Below are 26,407 nucleotides of genomic sequence, written 5' to 3'. Positions count from 1 at the left end.
TCTTTTCTCTTTTGTATTTCTAAAACCAGTGCAAGAGACAGGGGGGTTTGCAGCCTGGGGTCCCTTCCTGAGCCCTCACAGCCCACTGTCACTGTTCATGTGCCAGTGCTATGGGATTGCTGGGGAAGTATGCTAGGAAAGATTATCTGTCTTTGAAAGAGATTAAAAGAAAAAAATGTCACCGTTGCTTCCTGCAGGTACATTTTAAGTGCTTAAAAATATATTTGAAAAGTTACCGTTACTCTAAAATTAGACCCAGCCTGAGCAGTAGGTTTGCATGTGGAAAGGAGGAAGGCAAATCCTTGCTGTCTCACACGGAATGGAAAGGGGAACAGCAAGAGAATGAGAGGAAAGCATCACAGGCCATGGTTCTGTGGCCCCAGCACAACGTGAGGACAAATAGCAGCAGGAGTAAGGAATTGGGGAGGAATATTTGCAGTGCCTGATGGTGCTTTCTCAGCCTGCTGCTGGGAGGAAAAGCCCCTGTGCCCAAAGGGCAGCTCCCTCCTCTCCTGCTTCACCTGCACTTTGGCAAGGCTCTGCTGGCTGTGGCATGATGCATTCAAAGTACATGTACACAGTTACATGATTAACTGATTAACTTGATTAACTGTTACTTGTTTAACAAGCTGAACATTCAGATGTGCTGTGTTTTCTGTTGTTTTCCATTTTAGTAGCTGAAAGTTACAGCTGAAAGTGGTGGCTCAGACAGAAGTTGTGGTCAGATGGGGGAACACTGGATGGATCTCCAGTGGCTTGTGGTTTGTGGAGTTAAAGTCCTGCTCAACTTAAAATCTGTTAATCCAGGTGCTTTATTTTAAACAATCTGGTGGCACCTCTTTGAATCAAAGGTGCAGATGGAGATTGGTGAAAAATGCTATGTTTGCATTTGACTGAAATTGGAGATGAGATGTGATCTTGTAATGTTTTCACCTACAGCTGAGAAATGCCACCACGAGGTATCTGCCTCTGTCACAGGCAGATATTTTCTGTTCTTGTGTCCTGTAGATCTGTGTAGGGACACTCAACAGACAGTAACCTTCCTTGCATGAAAACTTTCATATCAAGCCTGTTGTCATTTCAACTGCAACAGAGGTTCTCCTTATTCCTAACTGATTAATTCAGTCCTGGAGTGACAGTTGGGTTTTTTTGCCCTCTCAGTTGTGGTATCTGAGTCTTGAGGTTGTTTCTGCTCACAGTGTAGCTCTGGGGTTTCTCACCTTCCCTCATTGCCTTTGCCTTGCCATGTGAATTCCAGTCCTCATGACACCTCCTGAACATGCAGAGCCTCTGCAGTTTGTTTCTTGTGTGAGGCTGTGGAGGAGCATCCACATCGTGTGACACTGTGACTGTCCTCTTGAGCTGTCACTTTGCTGCTGGCTTCTGAGGGTGTGCATGTGACACCAGACCCAGACCTGAAGCAGGAGGATCTTGGTCCAGTTCTGGGTCTGGGAGCTTGGATATTTTATCCTACAACACAGCTTTGTTTGGATCCGTTGCTTCCACAGAAGCCTGCAGTTAAAACAGGAGTGATGCTTTACATCCTGAGCTTCTTTTAGCACAACAAAAACATCATTAAAAGGCAAAAACTTAGAGAAAACACTCCTTTAAGTGGAGCAGAGAAGAACTTGTGTGAACTTTCCTGGAAGTGCCAGAGCAGAATGTCCCTTCCATGGGGCTGCTCTCCTCCCTCAGGCTGCAGGAGTGCTGGGCTGCCCTTTGCTCAACAGAATCCTCTGAGAAGCTGTTCCAGTCCCCACCTCTGCTTCCCTACAACCCACTGGCTACAGGAACAGCCTCACCAGCAGCTTTTTAGACCCAGAGCATAGAATCATAGAGTCATTATGGTTGTAAAGGCATTTCAAGATCATCAAGTCCAACTGTCAGTCCTACACCACCTTAACCACTAAATCATCTCCCAAAGCACCACATCTACCGTGGGATGGTGACTCCACCACCTCCCTGGGCAGCCTGTTCCAATGCTTCACCACTCTTTCAGTGATTTTTTTTTCCTAATATCCAATCTGAACCTTCCCTGGAGCAACTTGCACCTATTTCTTCTTGACCTAAAAATGTCACCAGCTTGTCATCTGCTCCTTCTCCAGGCTCTGTTCCCCTGCACACCAGCGCTGCTCCCACGTGCACATCTCCTCTGCACACAATCCCAGGTGCTCGTTTCCTCTGCTTCCAGACTCAGCTCTCCTCTGCTGGCCCCCATTTGCTGTTGCAGACTTTTGCTGGGGAATGTAATTGCTTTTCCCACAAGCAGCATGGTGAGGATCAGAGGGACCCAAACCCCCATGGTGGAGCTTGACTGCTGACAGCCTGCAGCCAGAGCCCCACCTGCAGCTCCATCTTCATGGAGTCATGGGATGGTTTGGGTTGGAGGGACCTTGAGGCTTATTCATGCCAGCCCCTTTCATGGGCAGAGACACCTCCCACCAGCCCAGGCTGAGCCCCATCCAGCCTTCAGCACTGCCAGGGAAGAGTCCTTCATCCATGAGTCCATAGCATGCAGTGTCTTGCTTGTTCTTCTTTGCTGCAGTGGACAACAGATGAAGCGGGAGGAGCCCTTCTTGCTCCTAGGGCTGATCCTGAGGCCTCGGGGCTTAGCCCATTCCTGGACGATGTCCTAGGGCTGTTCCTGGGGCTCCAGGATCTACCCCTTCTTGCCTGCTCCTGGGGCTCCTTGAGCTGTGGGCTTCTCCATGCTCACTGAAGAGTGAGAGCTCTCTCTGTGGGTCTCAGCTGCTCTCTTATTGGCCCCGTGCTCCTGCACATGCTCAGGAGGGAGGCCAGACACAGGTGAACCCACACCCACTCATCAATAACTCAGGGCACCTGGTCCTGTCTCACTACAAACAGATGTTGTTCACTTACTATTTAATTACTTTAAGCATATATTTGGATACACATGTTTCCAGGAATTAGCAGAGTATAATCACTAAATCCTGGATTAGATGGTGATAAGATTAGATTTAGTGAACAAACTGCTATCTGCACTGCCTTCAGTGCATCCTGAAATGCCTTATTTGGACCTTTCTCAGGCTTTGGGATTCAGGATGAAGTGATAGATTTTTTAATTGAATTTGGCATAACAGACTAAAAGAAGATTTGAAGCCTTGTTTTCTGTTTCTTCTGCCTCTTTGAAAATTTTGTTTCATTTAAACTGAGATATTGAAAAATGACTGGTGATTTAACCACGTGGAAATGGCAGCATGTGCCTGGAGCAGAGGCTGATGGGGATACTTCAGTTCGTAGGCACAACCTGAAGTTTGTAGCAGTCTGAGTTCTTGCCACACTGCAAAGGCCAAATGTGTCCTCTCAAAATAATTAAAAATAAGGAAGAGATTTATAGAAATTAAGGTGGAAAAGCACCAGATAGCAACAGAAATTAAAGCAACAGTATGGGCACAGAAGAAAAGTGATGGACCTTAAAAGACCAGAACTTCCCTGTATTCTCCTTCCTAACTTCCCTTTGCCTTAAACAGCTGGGTGACCCCAGCTGGAGACCTGGGGGATGATCTGCATGGGGGGTGGTTCTGGTGTTGGTGAGGAGGAGGAGAAACTCTTGCCACAGGAGAGAAACTCTTTCTTGTCCATGGTCACCTGCCCTTCATCTCTCCTGGTCTGCAGTGTGTGTGTGAGTTGGAACCCCCATCCACATCCTGCTCTGATGGAAAGCTGGCTGTGCTTCCACTGCAGTTACCCATCTCTTCCCAGCCACTGACACCAGTGTGATGGCTCTGTGGGCTCTACAAAGGTCCATGGAGAACCTCCCCTGCTACCACACCAGCAGCACATCCATCCATCCCTCCATCCATGCATCCATCCATCTGTTTTCTGCCATTTCCTGCACTCTCTCCTGGGAGTGATTCCTGCTGTGAGAAGGGTTGTGGGTTGATACCAATGACCCTCCACCAAAACTTGGTCTTCACAGCTATTCCTGAGCCCAGGGAATATTTTCAGTGCTTCTTCTCAGGTGACATTGCTGGTGGTGTGAACACTACCACATTCCACTGTAATCCATACATGGTTACCATGGTAATTACCTTTGTGATTAAACTGCATCCCTTATTTCTGGCTGTGGAGCACCATGCCTGCCCTCTGCTGAGGTCTGGCGTTGGGCAGGGGGTGCACAAAGCCACCTCAGTCATTGTACTGTTGTCTTTGTCATGGGTAACAACATGGGGGGTGTCTGTGTGACATTTCTTAGGGATTACTTCCAGTTTAATCCACACTGTTAAATATGACACGGTTTTGAGAGCAGGTCCTTAGAAGACCCATCTGTAACATTCTCATTTGCCAGGGATTCCTCATCTTTAACCCTCTTGCCAATGGTCTTCAGCAATCTCCTCTTTTAATATTAGTGTCTCGTAGCATGAAACCCGGAGAGTTTTAGCAAAGCCATGGAACCTTGTCTGACCTCTCCCTATCTCAAGTAAAAATTTGGCTAATAGCAACGCTCTAATGTTCTTGTTCTTCTATATTTGTATCTCAAACAGTTTTATTATTATCATTGAAATAGTTATTTCTACTAAACTGAGATATCTCCATTTATGTGCAAATCAGGTACCTTTCTGAAAAATACACAGCTGAATTTCTAGCTGATGGCATTTCAGCTGGTGTTCACGTTCCTCTGGTTGTGGTACTGAAGGTTTGGGTGGAAGGACCTGGGGGTTTGTTTGAGCAAGAAGGCATACACTTTCTTTGTCTGTAGTGTTGCACTCTGAAGAAAACAAACTTATTTAATTATAATCAAACTGTTCAGAAAAACATTTTGTCTCTCAAAGAAACTTCACTAATTTTATATCAAAGAAAATTCTTCTTCCTGTTTTGGGCTGTCAGATCAGATGTGGAGAGGTCAGTGTGGTCCTTTGCAGCTCATGTCCCCCTGGCACCCCCAGGGCAGGACAGAAACCCTCCTCCCTCCTCAGCACCATGTCTGTGCTTCAGGAGAGGTTTCCCATGTGTATCCACGCCCCAGATGTTCCCCAGGCACGTCCATGCTGTGCTGTGCATTGGGATAGAAAGAGACAGAGGTTGGGATAGAGAGAGGGATAGAGAGAGGTGTGGTTTGGGATGAAGCATCAGGGCTCTGCTTCTACCTTGCAAACACCACCCGAGGGTGGCTGTGGCCAGTCGTCACCCCAGAGTGTCTCCCTGCAGAGTGTCCCCTGACGGCGGCGGCACAGCTGGAGCTCAGCACCGAGATGATCAAGGTGCTGCGCAACGGGGGAGCCCACCTGGATTTCCGGACACGGGAGGGCATGACAGCCCTGCACAAGGCCGTGCGCTGCCGCAACCACGCAGCCCTGATGGTGAGTCTGATGCCCAGCACTGCCCCTGCCCACCACGGCAGAGGCCACACCGCCTGCCTGGGCCATACCCCCTCACCTCGCCTCAGGGGGCACGGCCCAGGACAAAGCACGGGGCTGATAATGGGACCCTTGAGGGGAGGGTGTGCTGTGGGGGTGGGTGCTGCCTGCTTGCTCTGCCGGAGCACCCCCAGCCCTCTGTCCCCTCCCTGGGCCTGCCCGAACCCCAGAGCCAGGCAGGGACTTGTTTTGCAGACGCTGCTGGACCTGGGTGCCTCCCCGGACTACAAGGACAGTCGGGGGCTGACGCCGCTGTACCACAGTGCCATGGTGGGGGGGGATCCCTACTGCTGCGAGCTCCTGCTGCACGACTACGCCCGGCTTGGCTGCGTGGATGAGAATGGCTGGCAGGAGATCCACCAGGTGGGATGGATGGCGGGATGGGATCTGGAGGGGTGACTGATGTCTTGGAATCATGGAACCGTAAAACAGCAGGGGTTGGAAGGGACCTCCAGAGATCAGCCCCAGCAGGATCCCCCCCCAGGGCAGCCCACACAGGAACACATCCAGGAGGGTTTGGAAAGGCTCCAGAGGAGCTCCACAACCTCTCTGGGCAGCCTGGGCCAGGGTTAGGAGTTTCTCCTCATGTTGAGGTGGAATTTCTTTTGTTCTAATTTAAACCCATTATTCCCTGTCCTATTCCCACTGTTTTCAGTGGATAATCCTGATCATCTTGATGCTGATGGAGGGGCTTGTCCCATCCACTGGGGTGCTGTAGTGACACAGTGTCCTCCATGTGGCTTCTGTGTGGAAGACTTGCTTGTGATGGGCCAACTCTGTCTCCCATTCCAGGCCAAGGCTCAGGCAGTTCTGTTCTGGCCTCTGTGTCTGGATCCTCCCCAGATGATGACTGCTTCACAGGATGGTGCTTTGGGATCTCAGTCCAACACCTGAGGCATCCTATGTCCCGTCACAGTTGTATCTGTCCCTGTTTTACACACAAGTGGATTCAGTGTGTGGAAGATGTGTGCTTGGGCTTAGGGACCAGTGCTGGCTCTGTGCTTCAAGACCAAAACCTTTTGGGAGAAGGGAGGACACACTGGCTCTGCCTCAAGTCCCCTTGTTTCTGACATCAAGAGGACAGGTTGTTATTGGGCCCATGGCCCCCTGAGTCACCCAGCTCCCAGCCCAAGGAGTGTGTGTGAGCTATATTTACAGAGAGTGACTGCCCCTCCTGCCTCCACCCCACCTGGCCCTGGCAGACCTTTGGGGACTCTGGGTGCCAGGATGGACCAAATGTAGAGGGAAAGATGTAGTGAAGTGAGGCAACCAGGTGCCACTAATTGCCAGGTAGTGGGCATGAGCTTGTGTTAAGCCCACCTGTGCCTGATTAGGACGGGCCCCCACTGCCCATGAGCAGGATTAGGGGGCCAATAAAAGGTGAGGCTCAAACCCCCAGGCTCAGTTCAGTCCTGAGCAAGCCAGCAGAGAGGTTAGTCACTCCTGGAGCAATAGCACTGATCCAGGCTAGTCAGCCCTGAGAACTATAAGCTCAGAGCACTATTTGTGAGTTTCTGCTGGAACACCTGGTTGGACCTTGGAACGTTGTACCCTAAGAGAGGTTTGTCTTGCAACAGAAAGACCACGCCAGTGAGCTGGAGATGTGGGGCTGTTGCCCTTCTCTTTGCCTGCTTGTGCTCTGGGGCTTCTTTGCACCTGGTAATTGTACTGGGATAGCAAACAGTCTGGAGGAGGCTGTACCTCCAGGTAATGGTACCAGTATGGTGCTGATCCCAAATCTGCAGCTGATGCAATCTGTCCAGTGAGTATTCAGGTGCATATGGCTGTAAGGAGCAGTGTGTGTGCAAGTTCAGTGAACTTTTCAGGTTGCAGGTCCAGCCTGATTCAACCTCTGATCCTAGCAGAGGATCTTAGGGGATTTATCATCTTCCTGCTGCTCCTTGATTTTCTGTTTCTTGTTTCATTTTGTGTCTGGAGCAGGCATGTCGCTATGGCCACGTTCAGCACCTGGAGCATCTTCTCTTCTATGGCGCTGATATGACAGCACAGAATGCCTCAGGAAACACTGCTCTTCATATCTGTGCTCTCTATAACCAGGTACAGCTCTGCCACCTTGGGCATGGGAACAAGAAAGTGTAGATGGGGCACAGCCTACCTGAGGTAGACAGAGCACAGGACTGGGCACGTTCTCATTGCTGTCCCTGTTCCCAGACCCAGAAGGGTCCTGAATTGTATCCACACTCTTCCTGGGTTGAGGCTGTCTCTGCTGGTGGCACCAGCCTGATTATGGATTTCTCAAGAGGCAGGTGGACAGAGTGGAGTCTGTGCTTTAATCCATTCCCAAGATGTTTTTGCTGACTTACTGCCTAACTCATTCTGTAATTTTCCTCTGGTTCCTGTTCCTGCTTCCCAGCAAGTCCCACACTGGCTGGGTGGGAGCAGTGGGCCAGGGGGAAGAGTGCTAATTTGGCCCAGGTGTTCACATTTAATTTAAAGGTGGGCATTGGTGCTCCCCAGGGCTTGCTGGGCACAGCTGGTGGCTTTCACCCTGCTCTGGAGAAGGCGTGGGGACTGGGGTCTTATCCTTCTCACAAACAGCCCTCAATTCTTACTACTACTGTCTGAATTTTGAACATGTCTGTCCAGGCAACACAGGGCACCCTTTCTGTTTTATCTGCTGTGTGGTCACTAACCTCAGTTCAGGAGAACCTCGAGGTGGTGGAGGAGGAGGAACCCCTCTCAGGTCTTGCACACCCACGGTTCTCCTCCTGAGGTCTGGAGGTCAATATCTGAGGTTTTCTTCCTAGAGTTTTTATACACTGTATTATGTGCTCTGATTATAAAGGGAGTTTCCAGTTTCTCAGGTGTCCATGCTTTAAAAATAGAACACTGCTAATGTTTTGCAATGGGCAGTTGCATGTTGAGGCTGCTTTGTGGCTTGCTGGGTGGTAGATGTGTTCTGCACCCTTGGCCACCAGGGTGGGTGGGGAGAGCAGCATGAACAGGGGATCATAACCAAGTTGAATTGACCTTATTGAGAAGCACAGAGCATTCAAAACAAAACCAGTTAGAACCAGAACAAAACCAATCAAAAGCAAAACAAAAACAATAGAAGGCTTCAGGAAACAACACTACCTGGAGAGGTGTGGTGGCCACTGTAGCTCTTGGGCTGGTGTTTGGGTTCCCATGGCCCAGAGCTGCACACAGGTGGGTGAAGTTAGCCAGCTTGGAGCTGGGGGTGACCACTTGGTAGGGGCTGAGCATCCTCCCTTGCTCTTGGCTTTCTGAGCACAGTGACACCACACACTTTGCTTCCCTGGCACCAGCCTGCAGTGCTAACTGGTTTCTCCCCCTCTCTCCCTTGCTTCCCCAGGAGAGCTGTGCACGGGTTCTCCTCTTCCGCGGCGCGAGCAAGGAGATCCGCAACTACAACAGCCAGACAGCCTTCCAGGTGAGGCAGCAGCTCCATGGCCCTCCTGCTGAGCCCTTCAGGAGTCATAAAGCTGAGATGGAGCAAACCTATAGCTTCAGAGTGCCTGTGCTGACCCCAGCTTAATTGCTGGAGCAGAGGGTAGGAAAAGGGATGCAGGGTGCATGTGGAAAGGGCTGTGAAGGTGATGTCTTATGGTGGCAGACTGGAAGAGCTTGGCTTGTCTGGTCGTGTGTAGTGGAGGTGAAAAGGAGAAGTTCTTGCCATCTGTAAAAATGTTGCAGTAAATGTTAGAGCAGGAGGAGAATACTTACAAATCAAGGACAGAGTTGCCACGGAAATGAATGCACCTGAATGTGCTGTTAATAAACTGCAAGTTAGAAGACCTGTAGACACAAAGGAGTGAAACTCTGGAGTAGCTTTCTAGGAACTGTGCTGGGTAACAGAGGTGAAAAAGGGAAACTCAGTCATCTTGCAGGATGACTCCTGCCATAAGTTAGCAAACCCTCAGTGACTGCCTGTGGGCTGTAGTTGGTGATGCAGGTCTCCTCCCACCCATGGTCTGCTTTGCCTCTCTTTTCTAGAGGAGAATCTGTCTGTGCTCTTGTTGGAGCAGTCATTTGCCCAAGGACCTTCCAGAAATGTTCAGATTCAATGTCCAGATAATACAAATCTTCAAGGTGTCCCTTGAGAGCAGTGTGTGTCTGTCAGCATCTTACTCATCCACAGCTCAGGCAGCTGTCTGTGATTATTAGTCCTTTAGAAATGCTTTTCCTGACTTCTCCTTCAGTGCTGTTTGTAGTGCCTTTAGGCCACAGGGTCTCAGCTATGATGTCATGCAGTCCCAGCAAACATCACAGATGTCCTCTGTGAGAAGGAAGCCTTGTGACCCACAGCACTGAGCATTGCCCTGGTGTGTGGCTGAGGACCTGGCAGGTCATAGAAACATGGAATATCAGGGGTTGGAAGGGACCTCGTGGGAACTCCAAACCCCCTACCACAGCAGGATCACACAGGAACACATCCAGAGGGCTTTGGAAACCACAGCCTCTCTGGGCAGCCTGGGCCAGTGTCCTTGTTGGGCAGGGAGCTGCTGGGCAGATGCTCTGCACAGGCTGGAAAGCTGCCCCAGCACTGCCTCCTGTGCAGAAGTGGCAATGTCCCATGAGCCTGGTGTAGCCCAAGGGACTGACTTGACTGGAAAGGCACTAATTCCCTGGTCAGAACCAAGATGCTCCAAACTGACCTTGCTGCTCCCTGGCAGTCATGGGGTAGTGCCCTGCCACAAGCATAAGGATATTTCATTTAAACATGAAGTATATCCTAATTCCAATTAAAGCACACTGTCCTAAAGGGTACAGAGAACTTGTGTGTGTGCTCACTGCCATTGTAGGTAGGGATGGAGCAGCTATGTGGAGGGAATCACTGGTGTGTGTGGTGTGAGGAACTAAAAACACTCTGGCAGCTTCAGGAAACAAGTGTATAGCTCATATCTTCACAGAATCTCAGAACTGTCATGGCTGGAAAAGACCTCTAGGATCAACGTGTAACTGTCAACCATCCCCCCAGTTAAAAAAAGAAATTATCTATGTACCACCATGCCCATTAGAGCATGTCCTGGAGTGCCTCATCTACATAGTTTCTAAACACTTCCAGGGACAGGGGTTCCACCACCTCCCTGGGCAGCTCACTCCAGTGTTCTGTTTAAAAGTAATTTCTTCATTAGGATTGAGACCAAATTGCTTACAAACTGTGCAACATGTTGGCTTGAGTGCTGAGAGGAAAAATGGCCTCAGCTCAAACTGAGCATTCCTAAAGGTGGCCTGGTGTGTTGTCATGTGCAGGAGCTCAAGGCCATGCCATTAATTCTTCTGTTAAGTGGTGGTTATCTGGTGGGAGCTTGTTCTGTGATGGTGTGGGGTGATGGCTCTGGTGGGTGCTCACCATGGAGCATAGGTGTCACAGCTTTGCTCCAAGTGACTGTGCCAACCACTGCTGAGGGGTGCCTGAGCTCAGCCCTTGGTGGGCAGCCTTCTTTTCTGTGGATCTGCCCTGGCTCAGACCATCCTCCCTCTGCCCCATGTTGTCTCATGGCAGGGATTGGTGTGGGAGCTCTGCCTTGCTCAGAGACTGCAGCTCCCCAGCAGCTCTGCTCTGCTCTGAGGGATGTTCCTGTCTGACAGCTTTCTGATGTAATGTGAAAATATTTATTTCCAGGGAGAGGCTTCTTAGGGGAAACTCTGTGTTCTCTTTGAGATGAGCTGAGTTTCTGGTATCAAGAGATGGAGGAAGGGCAGTGCTCTGGACATTTGCAGGACATGGGGTGGGGTAGCGAGTGGTGGAGGGGGGCAAATGGCTCCTGCTCTGGTTTTGCTCCTGTCCTGCAGAGACCTAGTGGGTCTTAATGAGGGAAAAACAGTGTTTATGTTTTCCTTTCTGAAACAGTGTGAGTAATTGGAAGTTTTTGCTCCAGAGAGTGAAACTGTGGTTGGTGACCCAATCGGTTTGTTTATTGGCAAACCCAAGCCAGAATTTGTTCATGGTGTGACAAGCTCCCTTCAGCATCCAGCTCTGACTCCCTGGTTGGTTTGCAGGCTCCAGACCCCAGCCTGTCACTGAGTCACTGTCTGCTGTGAGTCTGGGGCTGTCTCCTGGTGGCTGTGGTGAAGGGGTGCTGGGTGCCAGAGCTCCAGCAGGGCAGAGGAGGAGGAGGGAGTGTGGGCTGCCCCAGCAGTGCTGTGCCTGCTGGAGCTCATGGAAATGTCTCTGCTGGTCCAGGGCTCTTTAGTCAGTGTACTGCACGTCCCTCCTGTTAATTTGCTTGCTGCTGTTAATCAGATAGCCTCGTGTCAGTGGCCTGAGATGACTCAAGATAGCAGTGAGTAATTTAGATGGTTTAGAAGTGGTAATCTGCTTGGTTATCTTCCCTGCAGCAAATCAGCAATGCTCCTGGCCTGGGGTGGCATGTCACCTCCTGCTGCACAGGGCCTGACCCCCAGGCTCAGCTCCCCTGGCAGCAGTGCCAGAGCAGGGTGGGCTTCAGGTGAGGGCTTTGCCAGGGTATCTGCTTCTGGCAAACTGCATCTCCCTGTTTTGCTGAGCTGAGTTTGTACCTCCCTCTCCGGTTGCTCTAAGTTGGCTTTTCCTCCATAAATTGTCTTGGAGTTCCCTGTGCAGATGCTTACCAAAGCTCCCCTAATCAAAATATGTTCTTCTCACAGAAGGATGGAGATATCATTTTTCAGGTAGGATGTTGCATACTCAAACTGCACTGGGTAGAACAAAAGTTGGGGCTTTTTTTTTCCCTCTCCCTGCAGCTGCTTTAGCAATGTCACGAGGCAGATACAAAGTGCTGCCAAAGCAGTAGCTGTCTCTCCAGCCTCCCTGTGCCTTGAGTTGCTCATGGACTGGACAGTGAGGTGTTGGCCACTGGAGCATGCCGTGGGTCAGGAGCCTGTGGTGGGAAGGACAGAGCTTCAAGATGGGGCTGTACAAACCTGCTGCTGTTGGTACGGTGAACCCACCATCCTGTTTAAGCAACAAGAAGGTGCCAGGGAGGGGCTGGAACACATGGAGAGGCACATGAGTTGGGCATTGTGCAACCACAGTGAGGGGTGTCTGGGTCCTTCCTCCCACCAGCAGTTTATGCTGGATGCTGGGGAGCTGAAATCATGGATTTATAAGCCACAGTTCAGGATGGCAACACGAGGCCATGGTTTCCCTCTTAGAAGGGTGAAGACTTGTCTTCAAGTCTTGTTTTTCAAGAGGTGCATTTTTTACATTTGACAGGGCTGCCCACCCTTACTGCTCCAGTCTTTCTCTTACATGGGACTGCTGACAGCTCCAAGCTCTCCAGGTCCACTTGTCTGAAGTTTCTTGCAGTTTTAATTGAAATACTAAGTGCCAGCTGCAGTATTTTCTGTTCCTCTTTTCCTTTCCCTTTCAGTATCAGGTGGTCACTGTGATTTCAGAAGACCTTTCAAATCCTGTGAATGACTGTATCCTTCTCTGAGCATGCAAATCACATGATTTGACTTGGAAATGAAATCATTCATCTTTGCAAGATGAACTCCATCAGACTGATGAACCACACTTGGGGCTGCAGGCAGACCATGTGAACCAGCCTCCCTGTGTCACACTGTGGTTCCACAACCAGCTAGTGAGACATGGTTTGATGGGGTCTTGCTTAAGTGTGAGAGAGGGAAGGAGATACCCTCTACCCTTGCAAAAGTCACTGTCCTCATGGCTCTAACCCAGCTTGCTATCTACCAAGACCTCCAGGGCCTTTTCTGCTCAACTACTTATTCCATGGCCTGTGTCATTGCCAAGGCTGCTGCTTTCCCACACATTGGACTTTAATTTGTCCTTTTTCAGCTTCATGGGGGCCCTGCTGCCCTGTTCCTCCAGCTTGTCCTGGTCCCTCTGGGTGGCAGCCCTGCCCTTGCAGATATTGACCATTCCCCCAGTTTGGTGTTAACTGCAAAGTGCCCTCTGGGATGCTCCCCCTGTCACTGCCATCCCATTAAGAACTGCTCCCCGGGCTGAGCCACCCAGCCACACTGTCCTGTCCAGCTGCCCACCTGTCCATGCTGTCAGGTCCTGATTTCTTGCAGATAAAGATGAGACATGGAAGGCTCCATCACCTGGTTTCAGGTGTCCTCTGAGATAACTTCTGGTTTCCAACCTCTGTATCAAACAGGTTGGGCCATCTGTGCCACTCAGGTCCCTCAGCTGTCTGCCTGGTGGTGTGGGGCTGGAGATGTGCTGCCACACAGGAGCTCTGCTCTCTTCCACACAGAGATTTCCCTGCCAACAGCAGGAGGATCCCAAAAATAGTATACAAGTAGTTGCTGCTAGTTTCACTGAAACCTAACAGTCAGAGCTGCTGGCATTCCCCTGGCCTTTTCAGGGAAGCTGGTTGCTCTGTCCTGTCCTGCTTATGGCAGGACTCAGTGCTTCTCCCAGCCCAACTCCACCAGTCCCCACTGGTTGTTTTCTCCAGCCCAAGGAGGTCCCAATGAGGAGCAGCTCTGCCCTCCTGCCACCAGCTGCTCCCAGGGCTGGTGACATGGATCTCACTCCCACCCTCCTGCAGAACCCAAAAAAGGACCAGTCCCATCATCCACCCCTGAGGAATGTGCTCATAACCAGCCACCAGCTCATCACCACCCTTGGAGCCTGGTGGTCCAGCCAGCTTTGCCCCTACCTCATCATCCACCTGCCCAAACCATCCCTGTCCCATTTTGCAGTGTGGATGCTGCAGGAGACCACACTGAACACCTCCCAGGACCAGGATGGACAACCTGTGCTGTGCTGCCCTCCCTCAGAGCCAGCCACCCTGTTGGAGAAGGCAATAGAATCTAAGACTGAGAAGGAACCTGAGGTTGTTTTGGGGCTCTTCTGCCTCCCCCCAGTTCAGCTCTTATGTGATGTTTTCTGCCTGGTGTTCACTCACCTGCTTGATGGCTCCTCCTGAGCCTCCCCAGACTGTCTGCTCCTGCCCTTGCAGCTGAAGCATTTCATGGCATCTAACCTGAATCTTTCTTACTGAATTTTTACCCCATCCCTGTTCCATGTTATTGAGAACAGATGATTTTTGTCCTCTCCACAGCTGCCACCTTTCTGCTTTGACATCCAGATGCCCCCTTGCCCATCAGCTCTTCTGTCCTATGGGTTGAAAATCCCAGAGCACACAGCTTTTCCTGCTGAGACCTTGACAGCATCATCTGGTCATCTCTATTGATCTGCTCTGGATTCTCCCCATGTCTGTAATTTAACTCTGTCCCTAAAAGTAGCCTTCTCCAGCTGACTCCCAGCCTGCTCACATGGAGGGGTTCCATCACACGCCTCAGAGGTGAGGATGCTCACTGTGAATCCTGGGATGTTTTCCCTTTTCTGCCACAGCATGACTTTGTTGACTCATTTTCAGCTTGTGATCCTGCAGTCCTCAGATCTTCTCCAGCAGCCCTGCTCTCTCCTGTCTGCCTTTGGGCCTGGTATTGCAGAGTCCCTGAGCCACCAGGTCCAGGTAGACCCTGGGAGGTCTGCTTCTGGTGAGCCTGGCTGCTGACCCCTTGGCTCCTGAGGTGCTCCTGCCCTTTTCTGGGCAGGCTTGGAAAGCCCCCGAGCCTGCAGCACTCCCACCCTATGCTTTGTTCCCATACTCAGCTGTTCTGAGGAAGAGCCTTCTCATTGCATCCAAAGTTTCCCCCACTGCACCTCATGCCTGTTGACTCTTGCTCTTTGTACACCTGGGAGAAGAGTCTGGCTCCATCTCCTGTGATCCCTGTACATGAACTGTCATTACATTTGTCTCTGTTGACCAAACCTATTTTATTTCTCAGGTTTCCAACAATCATTTCAATTCTAATCCTCTAATGACTTTGCCTCTCCCTCCAGCTTGGTCTCATCTAGGAATTTAATAAGCATCTTCTGCACTCCATCATCCACGTTGCTAATGAAAAAATTGAATACTACTGAACCTGGGGTAGGGATGTGTGAAATCCATTTAGCACACATTCTTAGTCTGACAGTTAGTCATGAATTACTTTTCTGATCAGTTTTTCATCACTTGGCAGAAGCTTCAGCTGGATTTAATTTCTGTTGTTTCTGACAGCCATAAGGCTGTCAAAACCCTTGCAGCAGACAGCTGTATGATCTCTTCAGTCTCTTTGCAAAGCCTGGCCTTCTCCTAGAAACACACTGTGCCCCTTACATGTTCTTTTCACAAATTGCTGTTGTTGGGAACCTCTGTTTACAAACTGCTCTGCCCAGTGTTTTTCTGAACAGCAAAGTGAAGGCACCTGCTCTGAGACTGCTTGTAGTGCCCCTTCCTTTCCAGGCATCCAAGACCTGTCACCGATGGTCTGAGATGGCTCCCAGCAGGTTTTTGGCAGCATGACTCTGCCTGTGGCCCACAGATCTCTGGTGCTTTGTCACGAAGTAGAGGTGGTTCCTGAACTGATTGTGGAACCAGGCAGAAAGGCAGACAATGCCCTAAATACTGCATCTGGGTTTTAGGAGGCTCAGCTGATCTGCTCACTTGGTGATGTTTGCTGTGTGATCCCTGACAAGCCTGATGAGGAGCAGCTGAGGGCCCTGGGGGTGTTGATCCTGGAGCAGAGGAGGCTGAGGGGAGACCTTGTGGCTCTCTGCAACCCCCTGAGAGGAGGTTGGAGCCAGGGGGGGTCGGGCTCTGCTCCCAAGGAACAAGGGATGGGACAAGAGGAACTTTTGGCACAACTCAAGTGGTGCCAGGGGAGGTTTAGGCTGGAGATCAGAAGAAAATTCTTTGCTGATTAGGTAAATAAACAGTGAAACAGGCTGCCCAGGGAGGTGGCTGAATCCCCATCATTCCTGGGGGATTTCCAAGCTGTGGAGATGTGGTGCTGAGAAACATGGTTTAGCACTGGACTTAGTGGAGGTGGGGTAATGGTTGGTAGAATTGGGTTAATGGTTGGACTCAGTGATCTTAAAAGGTCTTTTCCAATCAGAATGGTTCTGTGGTTCTGTGTGGTGTTGGGGGTGCTGAGGCTCCCCTGCCCACTGCTGTGCTTGGCCAGCTCTCATTGGGACCACCATGTCCTGCTGGGCTGGGCATACCCTGCTCCTTTCATCAAGTCCAACCCTTGATCCACTCCTGCTGCAGTTCCCAGCCCATGGCACTCAGTGCCACATCCAGGCTCTTTGGAAAGATCTCCAGACACGGAGAATCCACTACTTCCCTGGGCATTCCAGTGTCTGATCACCCTCTCTGCAAAGAATCCTTTCCTAATATCCAACCTAAACCTCCCCTGGCAGAGCTTCAGCTCTGCCAGGGGAGGTTTAGGTTGGATATTAGGAAAACATTCTTTAGTCCGAGCCCTCTTATCCCACTGATACCTCCCCGACCCCCCCCCTGGCTCCAACCTCCTTTCAGGGAGTTGGAGAGAGTGATGAGGTCTCCCCTGAGCCTCCTCTTCTCCAGCCTCAACACCCCCAGCTCCCTCAGCCCTTCCTCACAGGAATTCTGCTGGATCCCTTCACAGCCTCCTTGCTCTTCTCTGGACCTGCTCCAGCACCTCAATCTCCTTCCTGAGCTGAGGGGCCCAGAACTGGACACAGGACTCGAGGTGTGGCCTCACCAGGGCTGAGCACAGGGGCATCTCTGGCACAGGTGCTTGGGCCTTAAAACACTTTGAATTGTTCTCCTTAAATCCCAAAAGATTCACACTTTGATGTTATCTTAACATACCATTTGTATCAGCTTTTTCATACAACACAAACAGGTTTTTAGATGTATTTTCTTCAAAGATTTGTATCATGTTGCTTTAAAATAGACATCATGGTCTGAACTCTGCAATTTGCAGTCGTGTTGCCCAGGCAACAGAATAATCTCAAATGGAGTGATTTTGTTAAAGAATGTCTACAGTTAACTGTGATTTTTTTTTTCATTTAAATTAGCTTCTAACTAGTGTTTGGATTTCTAAGTTACTAATGGCATTGCATCTTGTGATGCCATAGAAATTAATAAACTTAATTTTGCTTATGTAGATTATAGTTTTTCAGTGTGAGGAATACTGGGAAGGAGATGATGAAGCCAGACAATACTTCACATCTCAGCTGAGCTGCAAGTTCTTGCTGCCATTGTTCCTCAACACATGTGAAGTGCAGGAACAACATCTGCTGTTGGACTACTTTAAAGACTTAGTCCTAACCAGTGCCGAAAATTGTAGCTGATGTGAGGACATCTATAGAATTATTTGTATTAATAAGCTCCATATTTTTCTTGTCGTCACTACAACAGTCACCTTGTCCTCCTCCGTCTGTTCTCCCTTGTCAGACACTTGGGTTGGGAGGACTGGGGGGTTTTGTGTGTGCAGAGCCTACTGATTCTGGTTCCCAGCTCTGCTGCAGTAGAAATTAAAATAATTTATGGAGGTGTGGAGTTCCTGTTGGCACTTGGAGTGGTTATTCAACATACTATGTAGTGAAAATGCAGCACATCTTCCTCAAACTTACTGCATTTGCTATCTGAGTGGGAAGCCTTTTTTTTAGCATTTAAGGTATGTTTGGTAACTTTCAAGATTGTAACTGAGTGCAGTTTGGGACCTTTGACAAGTGTTTTATCTGCACTTAAGCTCCTTGTTGTCCTTAATGATCAGATAACACAGTAACCCCACTTCTTCCAACCCTCCTTGTACTTCAGATTAATTAAAAGCTTGCTTATAATCCAGATTTGAGAAGCATGGTTTGCAATGTAAATAAACTATTAGTGACTGCAAATCCTCTTTGCTCCTTTAGAGCCACAGCGTTATGCACAGGTGAGGTTGGCACCTCTGGGTTTGAGCTCAGACTGTCCCCACCACCTCACTCTACCTCCTGAAAAGGAAAATTCATTGACTCTCTGCAGACTGAACTTGGTCTTGGTTCTGGGCTGGAAATGCTCACCGGGTACATCACACCCGTCCACCAGGGTCAGAGGGCTGCTGGGTCTGTGCTCCTCACACATGCCTGGAGGGGTCTGTCACCTCTGAGCTGTTTAGTTACCCTCCTGCCCAGAGGTCATCTTCTAACTCAGTGTTGCTCTGCCTAATGAAATCTGGTTTTGTGTGGGCTGTGATTGGGAAGCAGTTGGCCTTCTTCCCCTATGTGCAGTGATCACCTCATCCCTGTTGAGTAAATACTAGTAGCAAATAGTTTGATCTCCATTAACTTTCATATTTTCCAGGCTTTTACAGCTATTGGATCACTTCTGTGTCCACCCTGGGACTCTCCCTCCATTCCTGCTCCTGCCTTGGCTCCAGGAGTGACCCGGTGCCTTCCCATGGGCTCTGCTCCTGCAGCACACAGAGCTCCTCACTGAAGTCACTCTTGGTTCTGACCAATACTCTGTTGGCCTTTATGGCTGCAGTTGTTATCCTGAAGGTTTATGCTGGAGTTTCTCTCTGTTTTCACCTCCCACATTGATGAGCTCTGGGCAGCAGGGACCTGGTCATCCCAGCAGAGTCCATCCCACCAGACCATGTGCATCTTCAGTTGTGCCTCCAGCATCAGGACCTTGGGCTAGGAGGTTGTTGCCATCACAGGGCAGGTTCAGACCAAGAACCTGAGCAATACCATTGGGTCGTGTCCTGCTGAATGGTAGCTTCATGTCAACAAATACACTTTGAGGAAGATAACTTGGATATAACAATTTATATACAAATACATATCCTGGACTCAATCTAGATATACTGTGATGGAAAAAGGTAACTATCTTGTATCATGCATTTCTGGGCACAGGTGTCTGGAGTGGAGATGAAAATCTCACTTTTCCCAGCCCTGGAAGTGCTTGTCAAATCTGCTGCAAAACTCTCAGCTAAGGAACCCCCACCTTCAGTCAAAGCAGGATTTCCTCAGTGCTCCTCTGTGCTGAGAAAATCAGAAATTTTTGTTTTAAGGTTTTAATATTTTTTCTTCCAAAGTAAGTGTATTTCTTTGTCCTTCTGACAGTGGACTGGTGGGATAATTGGTCACTAACCCTTTTGTAACACCCCCTGAGATGTCAGGTGAGCAAACCCACTTCTATCATTCTTTCCTCAGTGGCCAGGATTTCCAAGATTCTTTTCCAACTGACTGCTTTCAGTTTGTTCACCCTCTCCTCAAAGACCTCTTGTCCCCAAACTGGAAACATCAATCCAGATGGGTCATCACTCCCTTCCTAGAATGAAGTTTGCCTTTATGCAATGTCATCCTTTTCTTGACCTGTGTTTCAGGTAGGGGTTGCTGCTGTTGCCACACGTTGTTTTCTGCTTTATGCTGCCTGGCTGGTTATTCTCCACCTTCTGTTTATCCACTTGATTTCTCCATTCAAAGGCCAAGTTTGGACCAGACCTTTCTGGATTTCATCTTTCTGATTTCAGATGTCATTGCTTCTGTCAGCCAGACTCATAAACTTGTCAGTCAAACTCCCTGCATCATGCTTTTTTCTTCTTACAAGGTTTACTTTCCCCAAACTAGGGGAATTATCAGTAAAACAAGAATAAAATCTAATTGGAATTGATGCTGTCAAAAGTGGTGTTCAGATATGCAGGAGGAAATAATTCAGAAAAGCACTCTAAATGCTAAATACGTGTCAGTGTTCCTAATGGGCCCTACATGGCCTCTGTGAGGGTTTTACAAAATGAGCTCCTTGATGTGAGTACAGGTAATGCTGCTTATGCTGCATGGCTTGTGAAATAGTGTGATTCTTCTGAAAATGTTGCAGAAAGCAAGAAAGCTAATTGGAGGAGAAAAAAGGGCAGTAATGCATGTAAATAAAACAAAACAGGAATATAAACCCAGATATGGGCAAAAAAAGTAATTGTGAAGCAGAGAGAACAGGTGTGAACAGCCATAACTGAGAATACAAAAACAAGTTCTGCCTTCTTGGTAGAAGAAGAACTGGGAAGAAATTACAGGAAAACAGGAAAGGGAGGAAAAGGGGAGTTCCTTTTAAAAAGTTAAAATTACTTTTTTTTTTTTTCTTTAATTAAACGAGGGAAATGAGAGCACATTTTTTTTCCTAGCAGTGTTTCCACTCTAATCTACAATTTAGCTCTTTCTTGGATGGAATAAAACTTTATTTATAATCAATATATTAATACAGCTAGTTAATATGTTAATTTATTAATATATTTATCATTTTGGTGTGCTCAGGTGAAGCTGACACAGGCAGAGAAGTCCCTTCAGTGTCAGTGACCAGCACGAGGTGAACCTCTGTGCCAGAGGATCAGCCTGGGGAGGGTGACCCAGCTGCTGGTGACCAGGGCAGGTGCTGGTGCCACCAGCATCTGGAGGGGCTGCTGGTGGGAGAAACACTCGTGTCCCATGTCACAGGGCCATGGGATGGTTTGGGCTGGGAAGGATCTTAAAGCTCATCCAGTCACAACCCCTCTGGCATGGGCAGGGACACCTCCCACCAGCCCAGGCTGCTCCAAGGCCCATCCAGCCTGGCCTTGATGTCCCTGGGACTGGTACCAGGCAGTGCTTTTGATGAGTGTGTTTCAGTCCTTCTGTTCCCTGGAGTTTCTCTTCTTTTCCAATATCCAATATTTTAATGGGTATGGAAAATTCTTGTTTTTTCAAGGTTTTCTGTACCTTACCACGACTTGCCTATTGAATGTGTAAGTCTGGGAAATGCTGCCCACCAGCCTCTCCTTCCTGGGATGTTCCTGGGATGCTTTCCTGCCATCTGCCCTCTTGTCTTGTGTACAGCTGTATCATCTGCATCCGTGATGGACCAAGGACAGACCTGTGGCTTTTCTTCTGTGTGAGAGATGTAAAATGTTTTCAGCTGGCAGATTAATGCTTTATTTACTCTTTCTTATCAGTCACAATAGAACTGAACTCCGGGCTTCCCATTGCTGAAGTGTGGGATTGCAGACCATGAGATGGCTGTCTGGTCACGAATGATTTTCTGTCATCATGTAACAGGCTGGAAGTTCTTTTTTTCTGAGAGGCAGAGCATGGACAGGCTCACAGAGGCAGTGCCAGTGCTGGAGGATCCATGCTCCAGCCTCACTGCCCTGCTGGGGACACGTGTCCCCTCTTACACGTGCCACCTCTGTGGGTACCCAGAGCCCATGTGCTGCTCCAGGCATGGGCTGCTTTGCTCTCTGGGAGCAGTTTTCATTTGCCTGATGAACTTCAGGGGTTTCATTTACCTACTCTCCAAGGCTTTCTTCTTATCCTAATTTTATTTAATTTGTTTCCTCTGTCTTTTCATTTGAAGTTTGTGTTGTAAAAATTGATCAGGTTTCTGGCCTCCTGGCTGCCTCCCACTCCTCCTCCAGTCTTCAGTGTGAGCCTGATCTAATTCTGAGTCAGATGCCATCTCAGCTTTGAATATCCAGCTGGTGTTGCTGACTGGAAATCTTCCCTGCCCAGCAACAGACTCTGCCTTGCCCAGGAGGCCCCATGGCTCCTCATCCTTCAGGCTGAGCCTGTAGCTCTTGGAAGGTTTGTCCTTCCTGGGGACATTGTCTTTCTAGGGACCATCCTGGACGAAGCTCTACATGCTACCCAGTCCCTTCAGGAGACCATCCCTCAGTGCTGGCCAGACCAGTGACCAGACTGACCACCTCTTCTCCAGGAGGACCAGTGTGTCCTCTGTCCTGTTCTGTCTGCTCAGGATTGCACCATCCAGCATTTGTCCATCTGAACAATGGGGCCAAGTAACATCCTCACTGAAGTCTCCCCTCTCTCCTGTGTCTGAGATGCTCTTTTTCCCAGGTACTCACCACCCATGAGCCTTGCACTCAGCTCTCTGTCACAGGTAACCATGACTTGATCTCTTAAGGCAGCTTAGTGGTACTGGGAGGTTTCTCTTCAGGTGGCATCGTGGCTCTGGCCAAATCTGTCATTCTTCCCTTGCAGAATCTTTTTTCTGGACTTTCTGGAGATGTCACCAGCCCACCTTTCCTCTCTGCAGGAAGCTGAAGCTCATTCCCTGGGGCCTTTCTGCAGCAGAACAAATTCATGGAAATGGTAACCCCCAGGACGTTGCACTCTTTGGCCTGCAAGTGTCATGGCAAGGTGTAGGACAGATGGCACCCCACGCCAAGGCTGCTCTTGGTGTTTGTGCCAGTACTTGGATTAACACACCACTCTTCTCCTTATAGCCTGTGCTGATGGTTAGCAGCCCTGCTGACAACATTAGTCCTGATGAAGGTGAGATTCCCTCCTCAGCATCTGGAGGTCACCCTTCTCCTCCAGCTCAAAGGCTTCCTGAGTGTAATGGCTGCAGGGTGCCTCCTTAAGGTTTGTGCTTGCTTCCCAGAAACATTCAGAGTTCAGAAGACCCTGCTCCCCTTGATAGAGGAAATCATAGCATCATCCATCTCTCTTTGGATCGTTCTGTGCTGCAGCTCATCTGGAGAATCATTTTGTTTTCCCAGTAGCTCCATGTGCCTCATGAAAATCCTGAGAAAGTTCCATCTCTCTTAACCTAGAGCTGAATGGTTGCAGCTTTGGACACTTGTTGTTTCTCATGTATTATTTCCCTGTGCCTGTGGTCATTAGCAGATGCTCCCTCATGACTCTGCCAGAATTCTTGTCCAGCTGCCAGGCATCTTGTAAAGTGCCTCTTCACAGAATCACAGAGTTTTCAGGGACCTCTAGAGATCATCCAGTCCAACTCTCCCATGAAAGCAGGATCCCCCAGAGCAGATTACTCAGGACTGCATCCAGGTGGGTTTTTAATATCTCCAGGGAAGGGGACTCCACAACCTCCCTGGGCAGCCTGTGCCAGTGCCTTGGCACCCTCACAATAAAGAATTTTATTATGTTTAAATGGAACTTCCCATGTTTCAGCTTGTGCCTCGTGCCCCTCGTCCTGTCACTGGGAACTACTGAGAAGAGTCTGGCTCCATCTTCCTTGCACCCACCCTTTAGGTACTTGTAAACATGGATAAGATCTCTCCTCAGCTTTCTCTTCTCCAGGATAAAGAGTCCCAGCTCTCTCAGCCTTTTCTCACCAGAAAGATGCTCCAGTTCCCCAGTCATCTTTGTTGCTCTCCTCTGGACTCTTTCCAGCAGTTCCCTGTCTCTCTTGAGCTGGGGAGCCCAGCACTGGATGCAGTGTTCCACCTGTGGCCCCACCAGGGCAGAGTAGAGGGAGAGAATGACCTCTCTTGACCTGCTGGCCAGACTCCTCTTTATGCAATCCAGGCTTCTCTTGGCCTTCCTGGCCCATGGATATTTTCTTGTCTATCAGGACCCCCTTCTAAGCCAAGGGCTCAGTGTGTGGTGCATAGGAAGCATCAATCCTCGTTGGTGTATTGATGTCCATAGGCCATGGACTGGAGGTTGGTTGGGTGTCCCAGGAGGCACTGGGTCTGCAGGCACAGGGGGGTTGGAGCTGCCTGTGTCCCAGATCAGCACAGGAGGTCTGTCTGGTGCTTCCAGGAGGTGTTGGGTCTCAGGAGGTGTTGTCATGCCATGCCTGACCTGGGTGACACTCCCTGGAGGCATCAGACTGGCTGCATCTGTGCAGGGTAATGCAGCACGTGCTGCTGGGAACACACCCAGAGCTTCTGCTCCTGTGGCAGCCCAGATGGAGCTGCCATATGTGAGCGGTGGGACTGACCTAGTAGGACTGCCAGATTTCTGGAAGTCTTGAAAAAATACAGAACATGCTTGAAGTCTGCCTGGCCAAGTTGAAAGTAGACAACTTTGAAAAAAGTTCCGACACAGATCAGTGCTATCTGCTTGGATAAAGTGTGCTGAGTGAAGATGTTCCCTGCTGTCTGGGGTAGTGGAGAGGTGGAAGATCATCAGCTGTGGAAAGCCTCAATAATTGGAGGAGCCTTGGGTAAGGTGATACCAGAATAGTTGACAGCAGGCTGGCATGTTGATAGATGCTTCTCAGGGTCTGAGGAGAGCTGAGTAGTTTGGGTGTGTTATGACACTGACTTGGCTGCTTTCCCCTTGCACCATCAGCCCTTTTACATCCCTCCTCTACTCAAGGTCTGCTCCATCCTTGCCCAGCAGCACTGCTGATGTTCCCTTCCCTCTTGGCACATCATCTCCTAGAGCCACTGCCTCCCTCCTGGTTCTGCTCCTGGTTCTGCTCCTGGTGCCTTTTGCAGGTGCATGTTGGTGACAGTGACATTCTGGACTTCTCTAATGGCTGCAGTCTGCAACTTAGAGACACCCAGGAGAGCTTGATATGGAGCAAACAACATGATAGTTTGATTTGGGAAGAGTCCTTCATTTCTCAAGCTAGAGGTTCTGGTGGGTGTTGGTGTGACAATACCTGGGTGCAGCAGTGTTATTAGAGCCCCTTTGGCACCTACTCAACGTTCTTCTGTCCTTCACCCAGGTAACTCCCTTCTGAAGATACCAGAATGTGAACTCCCACCACTGAATTTGATCTCTTTGCCACCTTCTCTTCCTTTTTCTTCACGTTTTGTGAAGATCCTCATCACCTTTCATGTCAAGGGGATGCTTCACATACATGTGGCTGGGAGCCTGAGCTAGTTGATATGTTTTGCTACTCCTGTCTTCCAGTTTCCCCCTCTCTCCTTTGGGACCTTTACGAGGTGCTGTCCCCAGTGGTGGCAGCCTGTCTGTGAGCTTTGCATGCCACAGGACCCATCCCTTCCTCCTCATGCAGGAATGGTGCTTTACCATGGATATTTTTAAGAAATAAAGAGCAGATGTCCCAGCAGTGTCCATATTTGTGAGGACAAATTCAAGGTAATTGCATGCCCTGTCACTGCACCAGAAAATTGGCTCTATTTGTAGTTTTTCTTTTAATTTTCAGACTACCTTTCCATCATGTTTCCCAGGTTATACCATGCTGCAGGTTGGCCAGGGCTCTTATCCCTGGAAATGTTCCTATCTGAGCCCTTCATAGCACAGGGGTGCAGAGGGGCTTGGGCTACAGGGCTCCTTTCCTGTCTGCTGGGACAGGAGGTGCCACCTCTGTGCTCCAGCTCCCAGTGGAACAATTCTTCATGGAATGTGAGCTTGGTCTGGCACTTTGATCCTACCCCTTTGAGATTCCTTGTGGAGCTGAAAGATGTCTTCCCATAGCCTCATCCACCTGAGACCCACCTTTGCTCTCCATCATATGTCACAATTCAGTGCAGGGAACCCCAGAGAGTCACAGGATATTAGGAGCTGGAAGGCACTTCTGGAAGTCATCTAGTCCAACCCCCCCAAAATATCAGATCCTTTAAAACAAATACACAGGACAATGCAGAACAAGAAAAATGAAATATATGATAAGACCAAGCCTGGGATGGAAACCCAGGTAAGTGCCATGGTGTAAAGTTGTGTAACTGGTCTCTGTGTGTCTTTGATTTACTTTTGGTGGCAAACCAAGTGATTGCAAACCTCTGTGAGGAACCTGTGCTCTGGGGAGCAGGGGGGCAGCAGCCCCAGCCAGCTGTACCCATGGCCTTGGCAGCGTGGAGATAAGGTCCTTGGCTTCTCTTCTGTAAAGCTTGGACACCCTGAGTAGTTTGGAGGCTGGGGTGGGAGTAGCTGAGATGATCCCATGTCCTCTGGTGTGATGTGCAGCCCTTGCAGCATCTTGCCAATGGGTCCCTCGGTCTCCCTGGGCATGCTGGTGCTGCACTGGTGGTGAATCCTGGCAGTTTGTTGTCCAGGTCTGTGTCCCTGGAGGGGCTGGGGGATCTCCCCTGAGGTATCACACCATGCAGTGGGCTTTTAATTTTTTGTTACATGTATTTTTCTAGGACTTATCCAGGGACCCTGGGTCAGATCTTGGTGCTACAGCTCTTGCCAGGAATTTTAAATTATTTTTCTGCTGTTGACTTTTAAGCACACTGACATACCATGCCACCCAACCTGTTCCACGTCCTCCTTCTTTCTTTTGACATTTCTGACTTTGCATAAAAAGATAAAAATAGGCAAATTGCTGCTAGATTAAAAAGCATTGTTGTTTTGATATTGTGCTGTGGAGTGACTCAAGGTGCTGCAGCATTCCAGAAACTAACCCTGTGCTGTGGCCACCACGTGGCTGTACCTCTTGTGCCACCTGAATGTGGATTTTCACAGCTCTGTGGCGTGTGGAAGGACAGGATCTGCATCTGTGACACCAGGAGAAGACAGGATGAGAAGTGCCCTCCACACAGTGTCTGCTGGCTCTGTGATATCTCCAGGTTAA

The 26,407-nt window shown here is 49.4% G+C and overlaps 1 protein-coding gene across 1 annotated transcript in view; it reads left to right on the top strand.

Moving 5' to 3' along the window:
* Nucleotides 1-26,407, top strand: part of SHANK3 (SH3 and multiple ankyrin repeat domains 3) — a 289,287-nt gene that overhangs the window by 50,503 nt on the left and 212,377 nt on the right. The window contains exons 5-8 of the mRNA XM_030456676.1: nt 5,170-5,321; nt 5,574-5,741; nt 7,320-7,436; nt 8,713-8,790. Coding sequence (XP_030312536.1) covers nt 5,170-5,321; nt 5,574-5,741; nt 7,320-7,436; nt 8,713-8,790 — 515 coding nt within the window. The remainder of the gene's footprint in view (nt 1-5,169; nt 5,322-5,573; nt 5,742-7,319; nt 7,437-8,712; nt 8,791-26,407) is intronic.

Source organism: Calypte anna, chromosome 10 (genome assembly GCF_003957555.1).
Source record: "Calypte anna isolate BGI_N300 chromosome 10, bCalAnn1_v1.p, whole genome shotgun sequence".
In the NCBI taxonomy this organism is placed as follows: Eukaryota; Metazoa; Chordata; class Aves; order Apodiformes; family Trochilidae; genus Calypte; species Calypte anna.
The sequence above is the reverse complement of the archived record's forward strand: the minus strand, read 5'-3'. Positions and strand labels throughout refer to the sequence as shown.